The sequence below is a fragment of the Perca flavescens genome, chromosome 20, assembly GCF_004354835.1.
Source record: "Perca flavescens isolate YP-PL-M2 chromosome 20, PFLA_1.0, whole genome shotgun sequence".
NCBI lineage: Eukaryota > Metazoa > Chordata > Actinopteri > Perciformes > Percidae > Perca > Perca flavescens.
The window spans coordinates 32,712,190-32,727,266 of NC_041350.1; the positions used below are offsets into that span (position 1 = coordinate 32,712,190).

The 15,077-nt window shown below is 40.1% G+C and overlaps 1 protein-coding gene across 8 annotated transcripts in view; it reads right to left on the reverse strand.

Annotated features, from left to right (window-relative positions):
* adck1 (aarF domain containing kinase 1) overlaps nucleotides 1-15,077 on the reverse strand; it is a 178,379-nt gene that overhangs the window by 136,053 nt on the left and 27,249 nt on the right. For 4 of the 8 annotated variants that reach the window (XM_028565224.1, XM_028565223.1, XM_028565222.1 and 1 more), the window contains 2 exons: nucleotides 6,046-6,185; nucleotides 5,529-5,612 (listed from right to left, as the gene is read on the reverse strand). In XM_028565224.1, coding sequence (XP_028421025.1) covers nucleotides 5,529-5,612; nucleotides 6,046-6,177 — 216 coding nt within the window. In that variant the 5' untranslated portion in view covers nucleotides 6,178-6,185. Of the gene's footprint in view, nucleotides 1-5,528; nucleotides 5,613-6,045; nucleotides 6,186-10,899; nucleotides 10,929-13,775; nucleotides 13,918-14,131; nucleotides 14,165-14,300; nucleotides 14,340-15,077 lie in introns of those variants that run through there. The other 4 variants (XM_028565228.1, XM_028565225.1, XM_028565226.1 and 1 more) reach the window with 4 other exon arrangements.

Genomic DNA, 15,077 nt, shown 5'->3' on the forward strand with positions numbered 1-15,077 from the left:
TCCACTGCTGAGAGGAAAGTTTTCCGGCCAGGTGAAGCCTGTTGTCATGGCATTGCATCTGTCACCTCGAAGGCTGATTTTTCAGCCTTCATCTCAGAGGGGTTTGTCTCACTGGTGGGAAGTGCTGTGCAGGTTCCTATTACAATTTTAAGAGATACCGGTGCGTTAGATTCTTTTATTCTTGAGTCTGTGCTCCCATTTTCTTCCAAAACTGATACTGTGATGGTGTGATCTCTCTTGGTATGGGAATGGTTCCTTTCTCTGTTCCTTTACACTTAGTATCTCTTAGTTGTGGTCTTGTCCGGGGGGAGGTGTCAGTCGGCATCCGGCCTCAGTTGCCTGTTGAGGGTGTTCATATGATTCTGGGGAAGGATTTGGCCGGGGATAAAGTGTGGGCTGTCTTATGTTGGGAAGCTGCCAGTTGGTCTGTTGTAAGCACACTCAGCGAGGCCACAGGGCTCTAATGACATTTTTCCTAAGCCACTTGTCGTCGAAGGCCACAACGTGGATTTGAAGAGGATCATAGCACGGGACGTGGCAGATAACCCTGACATCCTCGCCAACGTTAAAGTTTTTGTCGGCGGTGTGAGGGACCACATTGAGGTGGACAACCTGACAGAGTACTTCTCTGGGTTCGGCGTGGTGGAGGAGGCTGTGATCATCTCTGACAAGCAGACCGGCAGGAAGAGGGGCTTTGGTTTTGTCTTCTTCAAGGACACAGTTACCAAAGCGGTGCTGACAAGGTACCACGTCATCAATGGGAACACGGTGGAGGTGAAGAAAGCTTTGACACAGCAGGAGATGTCCACCGGTGGCTGCCAAAGAGGTCGCAGAAGGGGGACGCAAGGTTCTGGTGGGGGATATGAGGGATACAACCAGGGAGGATATCCCAACCAAAGACTGAGGCGGTCTTTTTTGCAGCTGTATGATTTGGATATTGGTCATATAAAAGGGTTTGACCAATGTCACCTAGATCCTTAGTTTTCATGTTCATAATTGTTCTGTTATCTGAGTTATCCCCCCATTTCCAAGGTTTTTCCTTGCCTTAAATTGCTCCTGTAGTACCCAGGGTTGCTGGATCTTGGAGACAGATGGACTGTTTTGGGGGAAGTAACCAGAAGGAGTAGTATTTACATGGAACTATGGGTAATGTATTGACCATTTTTAGTTAATTTGTCTTCAAACATAACCAAAGTGTATTGATGATTATTGTGTAAAGACCGTATAGGAGATAGGCTTAGTGTTTACGATTGACGTGGTTCTTAGAGGAACCCCGTTCTTATGGAGGGGGATGTTACGAACCCTCCCTTTTGTTGATTGGCTGAGCTGGCAGTTTGGGAGGGCTTGTTACTTGATTGGTGGACACCTGGGTAGGTCTCAACCAAGACTATTTATACAAGTCATGTTTGATTGTTCTACCTCTTGATTCTCCTGCTCCTAGGTTCCAAATCTCCTGGTTTGGGTTTGGTTTGTTTCTTTTGTTGCCGTTGTCATTGGCTTACACATTTTGCACTCACACATACACCGCACACACTACTGATAACACTGATTCCATATCTGTTTTGATTCTTTTGTTAATAGTAGTTTGTTTATGTTGCAATAAACACTTTATTGGCATTTTAACCTGCTTGGTCTGCCCTCTTTTGTCACATGCATTGAGTCGGTTTGTGACAGACAGACTAAGTACAATGATCCCCTTACCCCCACCAATACATTTCTGGAAGGAACTTGATACCGTAATTCGGCAGTATATTTGGAATAATAAACAACCTAGGCCAAAATACCCTACCCTACAACGTACCACAAACATGGGAGGCCTGGCCCTCCGCAACCTTAAAGTGTACCACTGCCTTTCAGCTACGGGCCCTCAGAGTGTGGATGGACCCCTCATCTACAGTCCCATGGAGAGAAATAAAGCAAAACCTCACTGGAAGTCTAAGACTGCAAGACCTTGCCTTTGCAGGTGTGTGTCCAAAAAAGTGTATGCTAGCCTATCGCCCTATTACCACCAACACATTGACCAACTTTAAACAGGTGGAGGAGCAACTACGCTTCACCAATAAGTGGCATTAGAACACGCCAATTTGGCACAACATACACTTAATGTCTGGTAACAAACCTTTTGTTTATAACCAGTGGAGTGACAGAGATTAGAGATTAACTGGTGTAAAAGCACCGCCTACTGACCAACAATACTCAATTGATAACGGCGTCACCCTTCTTAGAAGACCAGGCAGAGCTCGGTGCGCAGAGAGCGAGAGGGAGAGAAGGAGAGAGGGGTGCACAACAACCCCATTAACATTCACTGATGGGTATCTTTATGAAAAATATAGATTTTAAGTGGAGGGAATTACATATATGCTATTTGTCGGCTTCTTCAGCCGTGTGTTGCCAATACGCACATCGGTTTGAATTATGTTTTTATATTTTCTCTCACAATCGCTTACCACTGCCGGGGTTGCAACTGAAATAAAAAGCTAAAGCAACAACAGTTTATGGAAAGGAAAAGTGTAATTATGGTCAGATCTTGTGCCTGACTGATGGGGAAGTGACCAGTGTAGTCTAATGTAGGCTATTATAGTGGGTGTACTGTACTGTATATTGGCCATAATCTGCCTTTGGGGGAGGAAGGGGGCATATCATAGTGGGGGGGGCCTGTGTGTCCTCCCCCAGTGAAGTTATAAGCATCAACGACTTCATTTTCTGCATTCTGTTACACTTTTATGGACCAATTTACGATAAAAAAAAAACAAAAACTTATCTAGCCTATAGATGTTAAGGAAAAAGTACAGATGACAATTCAAAATTTATCAAAAATATAATGGAAAGTATGTTGTTCCTTGTCATTTGAGTGGGTATATAAAAATCCTTGAGCTTACTTAGGGCTGGGCATCGTTCAATCCAGTGCCAATTTCAATACCTTAGTTTCGATACCGGTTCCATACTTTTTTCGATACCATATGTTTTAAAATCCATTTTAACATCAACAAAAACACAAAGCTTTTATTTTCCACCTTAATTGTTAATCAAAAAAGTTATCAAAATCAAAATAATTCTGGTAAAACTGCTCACTCAGAGTAACATTATTAAAAGTGCCTTGCCTTGCAACCTCAGCCTGTCCGTCAGTCAACAGGGCAGAGAAACCACTGTTGTGCCTGCTTGTCTAAGAGGAGGTGTAACGTCAACAGCAACGCGATCGCTTTCGGCTCGCCATTAATATCATATCGCAGCAAGCACTGTCTGCGTGAAGTTTTGAAAAAGTGTTGGAGCTCCGCTCTGTGTCAATATGCAGAGAGGACAGATAAGCTTGCGCTTACGCGCTCAGACGCTTTTTGAACCGAAATTTGGCACCGAAAGATAAATAATTTTTTCGGTGCCATAAAAGTATCGACGTTCAGTACCCAGCCCTAAGCATACTACCACGTACACTACAGCACTGGAAGTGATATTGATTGCGTTGTGATTCATTTAGTACAAATACTTTGTTACTGTACTTAAGTACATTTTTCAAGTATCTGTACTTCACTTAAGTACAATCAATTGTGCATACTTTTGACTTTTACTTCGTTACATTTTGCAGCAATTATCTATACTTTCTACTCCACTATATTTCTACAACGTTCCGTTACATTTTCTGATCAGTTTTTCCCCTTGCCAAAACGTCTTCCTGACCGTCACACGTTTGCAGTCCGCAGGGAAGCCTTCAGCAGCGGCCGTTCAGCTCCCGGTGCCGCTCGCGATATTACAAATCCCACTATGGCCACCAAGACCCGCCCTTCAATATAATTTTTTGGCCAGCCGCGTACCGATCCCGGCACTACCGCTGCTCCCGTTACTGCCGCTGCTCCTGATACTCTGCTTGGTCATATATGAAGCATCCGTTTACATAGGGTTAATACACAACCCGTATATTTATCTTAAAAACACTCCCAGTCCTCCTCAGCTGTGAAGCCACGTACTTGTTGTCCAAGCCCGTGTGTTCTCGCTAGATAAATGTGTGCTGCATTCACTGTCCCGTGGGAAATAATGCAAAGTCGAGCTTCATGCAGATCATCATGATAACCAGAATTGTAAGTCAGAATGTAAACTGGGCCACAGATGGTAAGCACAATTACATTAACCTAAAACTAATTTAATTAAAATGACACAGCTCATACTAGTTTTTTATTATTATTATTATTATTATTATTATTATTATTATTATTATTATTACTATTATAGACATTAAGAGAATAAATTGTTATGCAAGTACTTTTACTTTTAATACTTAAAGTAGATTTAAAATCAGGTACTTTTTACTTTTACTTAAGTGGGGTTGTCATTGTTGTACTTCTACTTTTACTAAAGTAAATATATCTCTGGTTATTTGTACTTTTACTTAAGTACTGAGATTTAGTACTTCCTCCACCACTGCTAGGCAAGGTGTGATTTCTGATTTGTTTTTGTTTATTTGTTTGTTTTTGTTTTCCTTAAGACCGCATAGGGCGGGGGTGGGAGAGGGTTATTGTTCTTGCTCAATTGTGTTTGTCTGTTCTGTATGTTTAAAATATAAAACCAATAAACAATTGATCTTAAAAAAACCTCTTTGACACCTTTCTGTTTAAACAGAAAAAGCTCTGAAGTCGCTAACACTAAACCCACCAGACTCTGTTTAAAAAGGCAATACTTTTAGCGTGTATAGAGCCAACATATTTTCACATGTAAATCAGTAAACTGTGTGTTTATTTCAACCAAAACTAGAGCTGTGATGTATGGAAAGTGGAAAGACGACCCAAAACGGCTTTTCATAGTTTTATTTTGTTTCAGTCAACTTTGAATGAAATGTATTTTACAATGCTAAAATTACTGTTTATTAACATGGAGTCTGGTAGGTTTAGCAATTGCAATTTCGTGGATGTTATGTTTAAAAAAAAGATCTTACTCTTTAACACAAAGGTCAACCTCCTTAGAAATCCTTTCCTTAACAGGCAGCACGGTGGCTCAGTGGTTAGCACTTCTGCCTCACACTCTGCTCTGGTTTCTTCCCACAATAAAGACATGCATACTAGGACTACTGGTCGTTGTTGCAAATAAGAACTTGTTCTCAATCAACTTACCTGGATAAATAAAGGTTAAATAAAAAAAATAAAAATAAAATAACATCAGACACTTAGAATATTAATCCGAGCCTGTCAGTGGCAAAACGAGCACTTTTGTGAAGGTAAATACAAGCTGGACAATTGCCCTATTAACTTATTATTATTAGCTTATTTCGCCGCTGCCAACTGTAGCGATCTTGCTTAATACTGGACCAATTTCAAATACTGTTGTTCTCATCAGTCACTTAGACACAAAAACATAAGAAAATAAGGTTGAAAAAAACAGTAGTTACCCTTTAATGTGTGGAATAAAAAGTAAGTTAAAAAAAAAAGAATAGGGAAAAAATATAAAACATCCCTAGTGATTTTGTTGACCACAGCATGGTTGCATTGCTCACAGCTTGAGTCAGTGCAAGTAGCCCCGACCCCTATAACAAAGTATTTACCTACCTTGGACCTGAGTGCCCAATACTCCTCTGTGCCATATTCCACATGTTTAAAGGCAGTCAGATAGTCAAAACTGATGACCGCCGTCTGCAGACAAACAGAGCCGTGACATGTAAGGAACGGAGGAGTCAGCAGGGACATTTTTCTTTGAAATCCACTGTGCAAATGATCAGAAAATGAGCAAAAGCAAATTTAAGTTTGGAGCTCCACCATGGAAAAAGACATTATCGCTGATAATGCTATATTATAGCATTATCAGCTATAAAGTGTAAGAACTGATAGAAGAGGATAACTTGGTTTGAAAGGTCTGGGTGGAAACACTTGAAAAAATTCAATATAAAGATAAGTGTGTTAAGGCCAAATATAAATCTTAACTCGCTAATAGTGCTTTGTGATAGAGGACCCTGGTCGAAAGAACTGACAACATGTCAAACATAAAAGCATTGAAACAAAAACATCATATAAACTGTATCAACTCCCCAATCCCCAAATTCTAGGGGCAGGGTGTGTAGTAACTTACGGTGGCTGCAGCTCGTCCGAAGCGAATGACAGTCAGGTCATTGAGGTTCAGCTGTCTGTTGTAGAGGTAAAACCCAGAGGAGGCAAACACTGCTGTGGCCAGAGAGGATACTTTGAGGAGTTGACCAGCCATCAGAAGCACTATGGGTTCAGTAAGAATGAACATCAGAATCAGAAAAAGATTTATGGCCAAGTAGCACTTACTAGGAATTTGCTTTTGTTTGGTGCATACATAAAAACATATTTGAACATCAATATGAAATAAACAAGCAATGGTAACACTTTATTTGAAGGGGTGTGCATAAGACTGACATGACACAGTCATTATTATGACATGACACCTGTCATAAATATAAAGGAGTCATTTTGAGTATTTATGACTGTTGTCATTAAGTGTCATTCGGTAAATGATGACAATGCTTTTAAAGTTAGCATTGTCCGAGATGTCTTTGACAACTTGACATTAACGAAGACAACAATCTCTGTTATTACCTGTCATTTAGCTGGCTCTTTTATCCAAAGCTATATATATATATATATATATATATATATCAGAGGTGGCACCTCTGATATATGTATATAAACTATTTAGCTTTATGTGTTAGCATTACATTAATCTGTCATTAAGAGGTTGTTTTTTATATTGGCTGTCGTGAGAGCATTATAATTGTGTCATGAATATTTTTCCTAGTGAAGTGAAACAATTTGGACCTACTATATTTTCAACATGGACCCTATTTTCTTATATTTTTGTGTCTAAGTGACTGATGTGAAAAAACATCTTTGACAGTGGTCCAGTATCAAGCAAGATCGCTGCAGTCGGCAGCAGCAAAACAAGCTACAATGTAAGTTAACAGGGCAATTGTCCAGTTGTATTTACGTTCAGAAAAGTGGTCGTTTTGCCACTGACAGGCTCAGATTAATATTCTAAGTGTCTGACAACCTTTCTGTTTAATCAGAAACAGCTCTGAATTCGCTAACGCTAAACCCACCAGACTCCATTTAAAAAAGCAACACTTGTGTGAACAGGTGCATGAGTTCTGGCATAAAACAACATCAATACTATCTGATGTGAAAACTAGGTCTGTGATTGTTTGAAAAATGGAAAGACGACCCAAAACGTCTTTTCATTGTTTTGTTTTGTTTCTGTCGACTTTAAATGAAGTGTGTTTTACGATACTAAAATTACTGTTCATTTACATGGAGTCTGGTGGGTTTTAGCGAACACAATTTCGCAGATGTTTTTATGTTTTATGTTTTTATGTTTGGTCAATATTCATCACAAGTATTCAACACGATTACTCATCGACTTTTGTTAAGATGTTGCTTTTACTGAATAAAATAAAACAAAAACTGAAATCTCTGTGAAATCATAACAATAAACAAAGGGCTCTGTTCTGTAACATATTGCACACAACCTTATTGGAAGCAGTCCTGGAGCTGGGACAGGGCCGGGTCAGACTAGGTTCTGATAGTCCTTCTGACCGGGATTTATGCTGGGATCAGGAGTTGGATGTGGTCTGACTGGCCCAGGTGAGGGAGAGGTGCAGTTCTGTGTGCTTTTTTGATGTTAGAGTATACATGGTCTAGTGTGTTCTTCCCTCTAGTAACACAATCTACATGCTGGGAGAAAGCTGGAGGGGAACAGACTTTAAGGACGCCTTGTAAAAGTCCCCTGTATCCCGTATCCAGGTGATCGCGCTGCAGTTTGTTCACTATGGTTAGCAGTGAACCAAACTTTTGCTAACGTTAGCATCGGGGGCTATGTAGACGGCAGTGTGCGGTTTTCGTAGTAAATAAAATGGTCAGTATATTACCGACAGGGCTCCAGGTCAGGTGAGCCGTACTGGGCAACGATCCTGCAGTTGGTACTCCATTCATTGTGCACAAAAATGCAGTCCTCCGCCTCTGGTCGTGCCGGAGTTATTTTCTCATTCTGCCGGTAGATAGCTAGCTCGCCGTGCTAGCGCCGACAACAACCTGGAGGGCTCGGTCAGGCTATTTCCTCAGGGATGTTATGAGCCGCCTGGAAGGCTCTCGTAACGGCTGTGTTGTATCGTGGTCCTGTATTGATTTGTTCAGTGTGGCTGTACGTACTTGTATAATATACACCGACATGAGAGCCGCTGCACAATCGCATACCGCCATCTTTGTTGACATGAGTGAACGTCATAACGCACAGGTAAGAACTAGTAGCAGCTTACTCTTGTGCGGGACAATTGTGATTTTGTACAAAAAATACAGTCAAACAAACCCTAAAATCGCTACATATAATTGTTTAGAAGGTTATAGTGTGCGTTATTTGTTTTCTCTTTAACTTCCTTCAGCTCTTTTCAAGTTTGGGGGGTCGGATTGTACAAATTATGAAATATTCAATATCCCAATTTTGCATATCGTCCAGACAACAATTTGGATATTATCGTCTAAACGATATATCGCCCACCTCTAGGAACACCTGTTAAATTTCACATTAATGAAATTATCTAAATCAACCAATCACAAGGCAGCTGCTTCAATGCATTTAGGGGTGTGGTCCAGGTCTAGACAATCTCCTGAACTCCAAACTGAATGTCACAATGGGAAAGAAAGGTGATCTAAGCAACTTTGAGTGTGGCATGGTTGTTGGTGCCAGACGGGCTGTTCTGAGTATTTGACAATCTGCTCAATTACTGGGATTTTCACCCACAACCATTTCTAGGGTTTACAAAGAATGGTCTGAAAAAGGAAAAACATCCAGTATGCTACAGTCCTGGGGCCTCTTTCACAAAACCAAGATAAGGGATTAAGCTGGGATTTCCCAGTTATCCTGGATGAAGCCTTGATTCGGTTTCACGAAAGCGGAGGCACATAAATCACCATGGAGATTTATTCTGTGCAGCTAGCCTGCTCCCGACCAGGCTAACAGCCAGGATTTATTTAATCCTGGAGCCTTTTCTGATCACCCAGCAGTGGTTTTACCCTGTTCTTATCAGCCTGGATTCAAATACAACAGGTGCATATTGCTGTTTATTTAAGTACTGATACTATTTAAAGTTGTGACCATTATTTTTTTTAAATAATTATTCATGTGACAGTCATTGTTACGGTTATATTGCTGTATGAAGACTGCTGTTCACATATTGTTGTTAGAAGTTTGATGAATATATTATGGCAGTTGTTGAGATAATTAGAAAAGGCTGATAACATTTCAAATGTGTTTTAAATGAAGTTTGTTACTAGGGGCAATACATACAATGCTGTACATTTCTATAGTTGACCAATGCCCTTGAATTATTTTAGTTGATTAATTTTGTTTTAAATTCTTTAACAATAAGGATCATGTTTGTTCCTCTTCCATGTGCATTGTATTTGGCATTCTTAGCACACAATTTGTGTTGTCCAGTAATGTGACAATGTAACTATAATTTGGGAGGATTGTACAATTTTAAGAACATATCGTAATTGTACAATCCTCCCAAATGATAGTCTTAGTTTACTGGACCAGTAACTATCTAGTGATGTAGGCTAATGTACATTCATGTAACAACAGGGAGAGGACACCTTAATGGTTTTTGACCTTATATTTTGCTGGGGGGAAATAACTGATGAATATACTCTGTTCCATTCATGTTAACTGTGTGCATGGAATTTATCACTTAATTATCTTTATAGTTTCTAGATTTTAGAGTCCAATTTCTTCAGTGTCTTTATTTTCTATGTCCATATATATGAGGGAGCAAGGCATATAATATGTAAAGAAGTAAATTTGTCCTCTATAAAAAAAAAATAAAACAAACGCAAAAAAAAAGTGTGGCAGATAATAGCGGACAGACTGAATGATAGTCTAAAAATATACATTTATGAACTACTGCTCTTAACTGAAAGCATTCAATGATTCACTGTCATTTGCAAAAACGAACAGTTGTACACTTTGCATTAAAAGCAAGCAGTGGAAGTTAATATGACTTAGGAAACTTATATTGTAGCCCGTGAGAAAGAGAGGAACAGAGTGAAAGAGATATTTACGCATCATATTCTAGTGTTATAGAAAATTGATGTTCATGGTAAATTTCCTGAGTATCATTATCTTCTGCTCACTTTTAAGGCAAAGAGTACAACTGTTAATTTGTGCAAATGATTAGCAGCCTAATCCTTGAATGGAATGATTATGACGGCTTCAATTCAGAGCAGTGATCCGTTAATGTATATGTTTAGGCTACTTACGCATTCAGTCGGTCCGTGATCGTCTGCCACGCTTTCTCTCACTGTTGCATTACAGCGGCCGTGTTTCTTTTTTTTTATACAAATACTGTGTTTCACGTTGTCATACTTCCACAAGAAACTGCTGCTCACTCTGTATAAAGTATGTACAATGCGTGTTCTCCATTTTGGCATCAGTAAATCTGTGATCAACCTCGCAGTCTTTTGAGGAAAGCCGTGGACGCGCATCTATCTGAATTACTTCAGCCTGGCTCGACCTAGTCTCTCCTCCTCAGCCTGGCTTGGCCTTCGTGAAACGCACCAAGCCTGGATGCACAGATTAGACTAGGTCAAGCCTCGCTTTATCAGTGGATAAAGCGAGGCTTATATATTCTGCTTTTGTGAAACAGGCCCCTGGGTGGCAAAAATGCCTTGTTTATGCTGGAGGTCAAAGGAGAATGGGCTGACTGATTCAAGCTGATAGAAGACCAACTTTGACTCAAATAACCACTTGTTACAACCAAGGTATGCAGCAAAGCATTTGTGAAGCCACAACACAAACAACCTTGAGGCGAATGGGCTACACCAGCAGAAGACCCCACCAGGTCCTCCACTCCACAGGTCCTTTTACTCCACTAAAAATAGGAAAACGAGGGTACAATTTGCACAAGCTCACCAAAATTGGACAGTTGAAGACTGGAAAAATGTTGCCTAGTTGGATGAGTCTCGATTTCTGTTGAGACATTTAGATGGTAGAGTCAGAATTTGGCGTAAACAGAATGAGAACATGGATCCATCATGCCTTGTTACCAGTGGGCAGGCTGGTAGTGGTGGTGGTGTAATGGTGTGGGGGATCCCTTTCACCTTCAGAACTGCCTTAATTCTTTGTGTCATTGATTCAACATATTGATAGGATAGGGTCAAACACTGTATTAGTATGTAAATGGACTGTTTTTATATAGCGCTTTTCTAGTCTTAACGACTACTCAAAGCGCTTTTACATAGTACAAGAACCATTCACATATGATCATTTTTGTATCATTTTTTTAATTTTCATTGAAATATTAAAATATAATTTAAATTAAAATGATTATTGTGTGATTTTTGAGAGGATCTGTACCAAACAAATGATTTTTTCTTCAGTCTATAGGATACGATTTGTAGGCCAAACAAATCACAGCAACACAATTTCTTAATTCAGAATGGTTTGACATATTATGCCTTTAACAAATATTGCACACACCCCTCCCTGCAATTTGGATATTGCACTAGTCCATATTGCCATTTCAATAAATTGCGATTTATTGTGCAGCCCTATCTCAGATCACATTTTCACTCACTATGACCACTACTTCATTACAACACATTATAAAAGCATTTCTTCTGGCTTTATACTTGACAGGTTAGTCCATATTGCATATAATGTGTTAGAAGACTAACACATTCAAAACAGTATAAAACTAAGAAGCAAACATAACAAACTGGTTGTATCAAGTAAACTCAGCCTTTGCTTTGTCTTTATTTAAATTAGGTTAGAATAACAAATAAAACCATAGCTTCACAAGCCTAAACAAAAGCAACTGAACTGTATCACATACTGTATTATTTACAAAGAATACAGTATATGGATAGGGCATTTGACATATACTAAACATTGTGCCAAAATATCAACAATAACGATTGTCTCGTCGGGCTTTTAACAGATGGAGACAATTAGGGGATTGTAAATTATTCAAAACTGAGCCCAAATTATGTAATATGTCTATTTCATTCATAAAATAACTTTACAATGCACGATGTGGTTGTACATCAGTAGCCGACGTTAAATTATGTCGTTATTTCTTTTCAGTTGGCCTACTATTTTCTTTTCCCTTGTCCACCTGTACATGTGTAAAGCATCCGTGGGTTTCATGAAATGCGCTATATTAATCCAAGTTATTATTACATTGGTTGCTACAACAAACTCTTAATGCTTTGGCTCATGACATAGTAACAGTGATACCCGGTTTAGTTCATGTTACATCCAGACTAAGTTACCGTATATAACACTTGAAATGCAACAATTCATATGTAAGGTATTCTCTAAATGTAAATGGATGATTATCTGTACGAGCAAAACATTCATCACAACTATACGACCTTCCCGTAACACTAACTCAGCAATACAGCACTGTAAAGAAAAGGCCTTTACGACAGCAGGTGTGGTAAAAACAGTACCGCTTTTGTCCAAAGTGACTGCTAGAATCAGCCAGACAGATTATTTTAAGTGGATGGAAGAATGAAGGGGTGCCGTCAATCCAGGAGTGGGCTTGTGAGATGGCTAGGGTGGCAGCGTTTGAAAAAATTTCATTAGTAAAGGGTTTGCCAGATTGGATGTCTATACTAGAAAATGGGGAGAGCAACTTAACTTTCTGGAGGGCTTCTAAGAAGATTTGTGCTGGGGAGAGACATGTATGATGGACTTATGGTGTAATTTATACATGTTTATTTGGTTTATGACTTATTGTCTAATGGGGGGAGGTTTGTTCATGTTGCAAATTGTATGTTTTGTATGTTGATACACAGAAAATAAATTGTTAATCACAAAAAAAGTGTATACATTTTATCTTGTTCTTATGAACCCAATCTCATGTATAGTCTCGTCCAATACACATCAACAGTACATGCAAATAACTTTAGTTTTGTGGAGAGAACCATCTAATATCAAAAATAGCGAGTTGGCAACACAACGTTACTGCTAGTAGTGGGCGGATCAATCCAAATATCAATAATATCGATACCAACGTTGGTATTGATCAATGTAATGAGACTGATACTTTAGTTTCAGTTTCTCTCCAGTATGCACCGCTGCGGTTTCATCAAAAAGGCAACCTGGCTGTCTGTGTCTGTGTAAGTGCCACTGCTTTCATATGTTTGCTTTTCCCCAGTCACAGCCATAGACAGTATATAATGGACCAATAGACCCCGTTGCTCTGGACGGAGACCAGTGAAGGCTATTAGAAGCACTTTTCCGGTGATGGCCAGCTTTACTGCGCAGCCTCCAACTGAGAGAATGTGACGTGAGCAACGTGTCTGAAAGTTGTAAGTCTTCTGGTAGCTGTGCCAAGAGAAATCTCAATCATTTCCAATCTTACAGATACGGAGACTGTAGGTGTATGTAAGGAGATAACATGGGCACAGGCTAATTATTGATCACTAACATGCTAGTTAACATTAGTAATTAAACCTAAACATCTCATGTAAGTCGAAACTGCCTGCGAGCTTCTCCTGTACTATATACGGTAATTCCTCTACTATGCGACAGTAAGTCACTTGGTTATGACACAATCGTTAGCCTATTTTTACAAAAACGTCTGCTACGTGAGGTACAAGGTAATGAAGCCTTTTATACATTGTCGTGTTTCTTTGGAACTAAACAACGGACAAATAGAGTCTTTAAACGCTTCAGATGTAAAGTTATTCGCAGTCAAGTGACGTAAAAAAAACAGGAGGTGATGGACAGTTAGCAACAAAATGGCGCCATGATGGCTCGAGTTCTGAAGCGAAGCTTACCCCCTTGGTCACAGCACGTAGCAGGCACACTTTGCTCCTCCTACCCTTCTGTGATTTGCTGTTGTTTCGTCACGTGACTCATCGGCGCCAGGCAAACAAGAAAGCAAGCAGCCAGGCCTGGGGGTGGCCAGCAGCACACACACTAGGGCTGTCAACGAATATTCTAAATTCAAATATATATTCGAATAGTTTCAAAAAAATTTCGAAGGTGAAAATTAATATTCGAATTTTAAAAAAAAGACAGAGGCTGTCTGGCTGTCTGCTTTGCTAGCGCGCCTGAAAGCCGTTACATACTGGATGCAGCCCAGCTGGCGCATACAAATGTGACATCATGAGATCGCCGTGACAATTTATACCTGCGCTGGTGGTCGACACTAGCTGCAGTCTTCTCCTGAACAGCGGTGGCGCTAATGAGCAAGGGCTACCGACGCTGCCCTTTCTACGGACTAGAAGAAGAAGAAAAAGGTAAACAACGGCAGAACTGGCAGCAGCATTGCCGTCAATGCTCCGATTTGATTCACTGACCTACTTCGTCGGATCGAGCCTTTCATTCACCATAAAAGAACTCATGTTAACCCAGTAAGTTTACCAGAGAGACCTGCAGTCACTCTGAGAGTCCTGACATCCGATTGTCGGCGAACTCATTCAGGCATCCTGTTTACGCTTTGTCGCGCGCCGCTGAAAAAAAAAAAGAGCCGTGCGCAACCTCGGCTCGGCCGGATATTACATAATTTTGACGTCACCATGTCGCGCGCCACCTTGGATGCATGCGCAACCAGATGTTTGAATAGTTAGAATATTCGGTGTTATTTTAGAGGGAATATTCGAACGTCATTTTTGAGCAATTTTGACACACACACACACACAGGACAGAGCAGAAGAACGGCAGAGAGGAAGAGGAGCACTGTGTGGCTATATTTTCAGGCCGAAAACGAAACGAAAACGAAAATGTGCATTACCGCCACCAACTGGACTGGAGTGTGAACGAGAGATAAATGCAGAAAATAAATAAACCAAAATAAAAAAAAAAAAATATTCGAATGTCAAATTTTCAAATCGAATACCAACCCACCGAACGAATATTCGAATATTCGGGTCCAGCCCTAGCCAGTTCATGGATGTGTGCAGTGCCGTAAAGCAATTTGTTATATCGCGAGACCGGAGGCCTGTACTACGAATCAAGATTAACATGCCCTGGATTTCTTTCAGTTACCCGGCTTCACTAACCCTAACAACCTCGGTCACGCATAACCTGTGTCATGACGGTGGTAATCAGCTAAACCAGGGGTCGGCAGCCTTAGG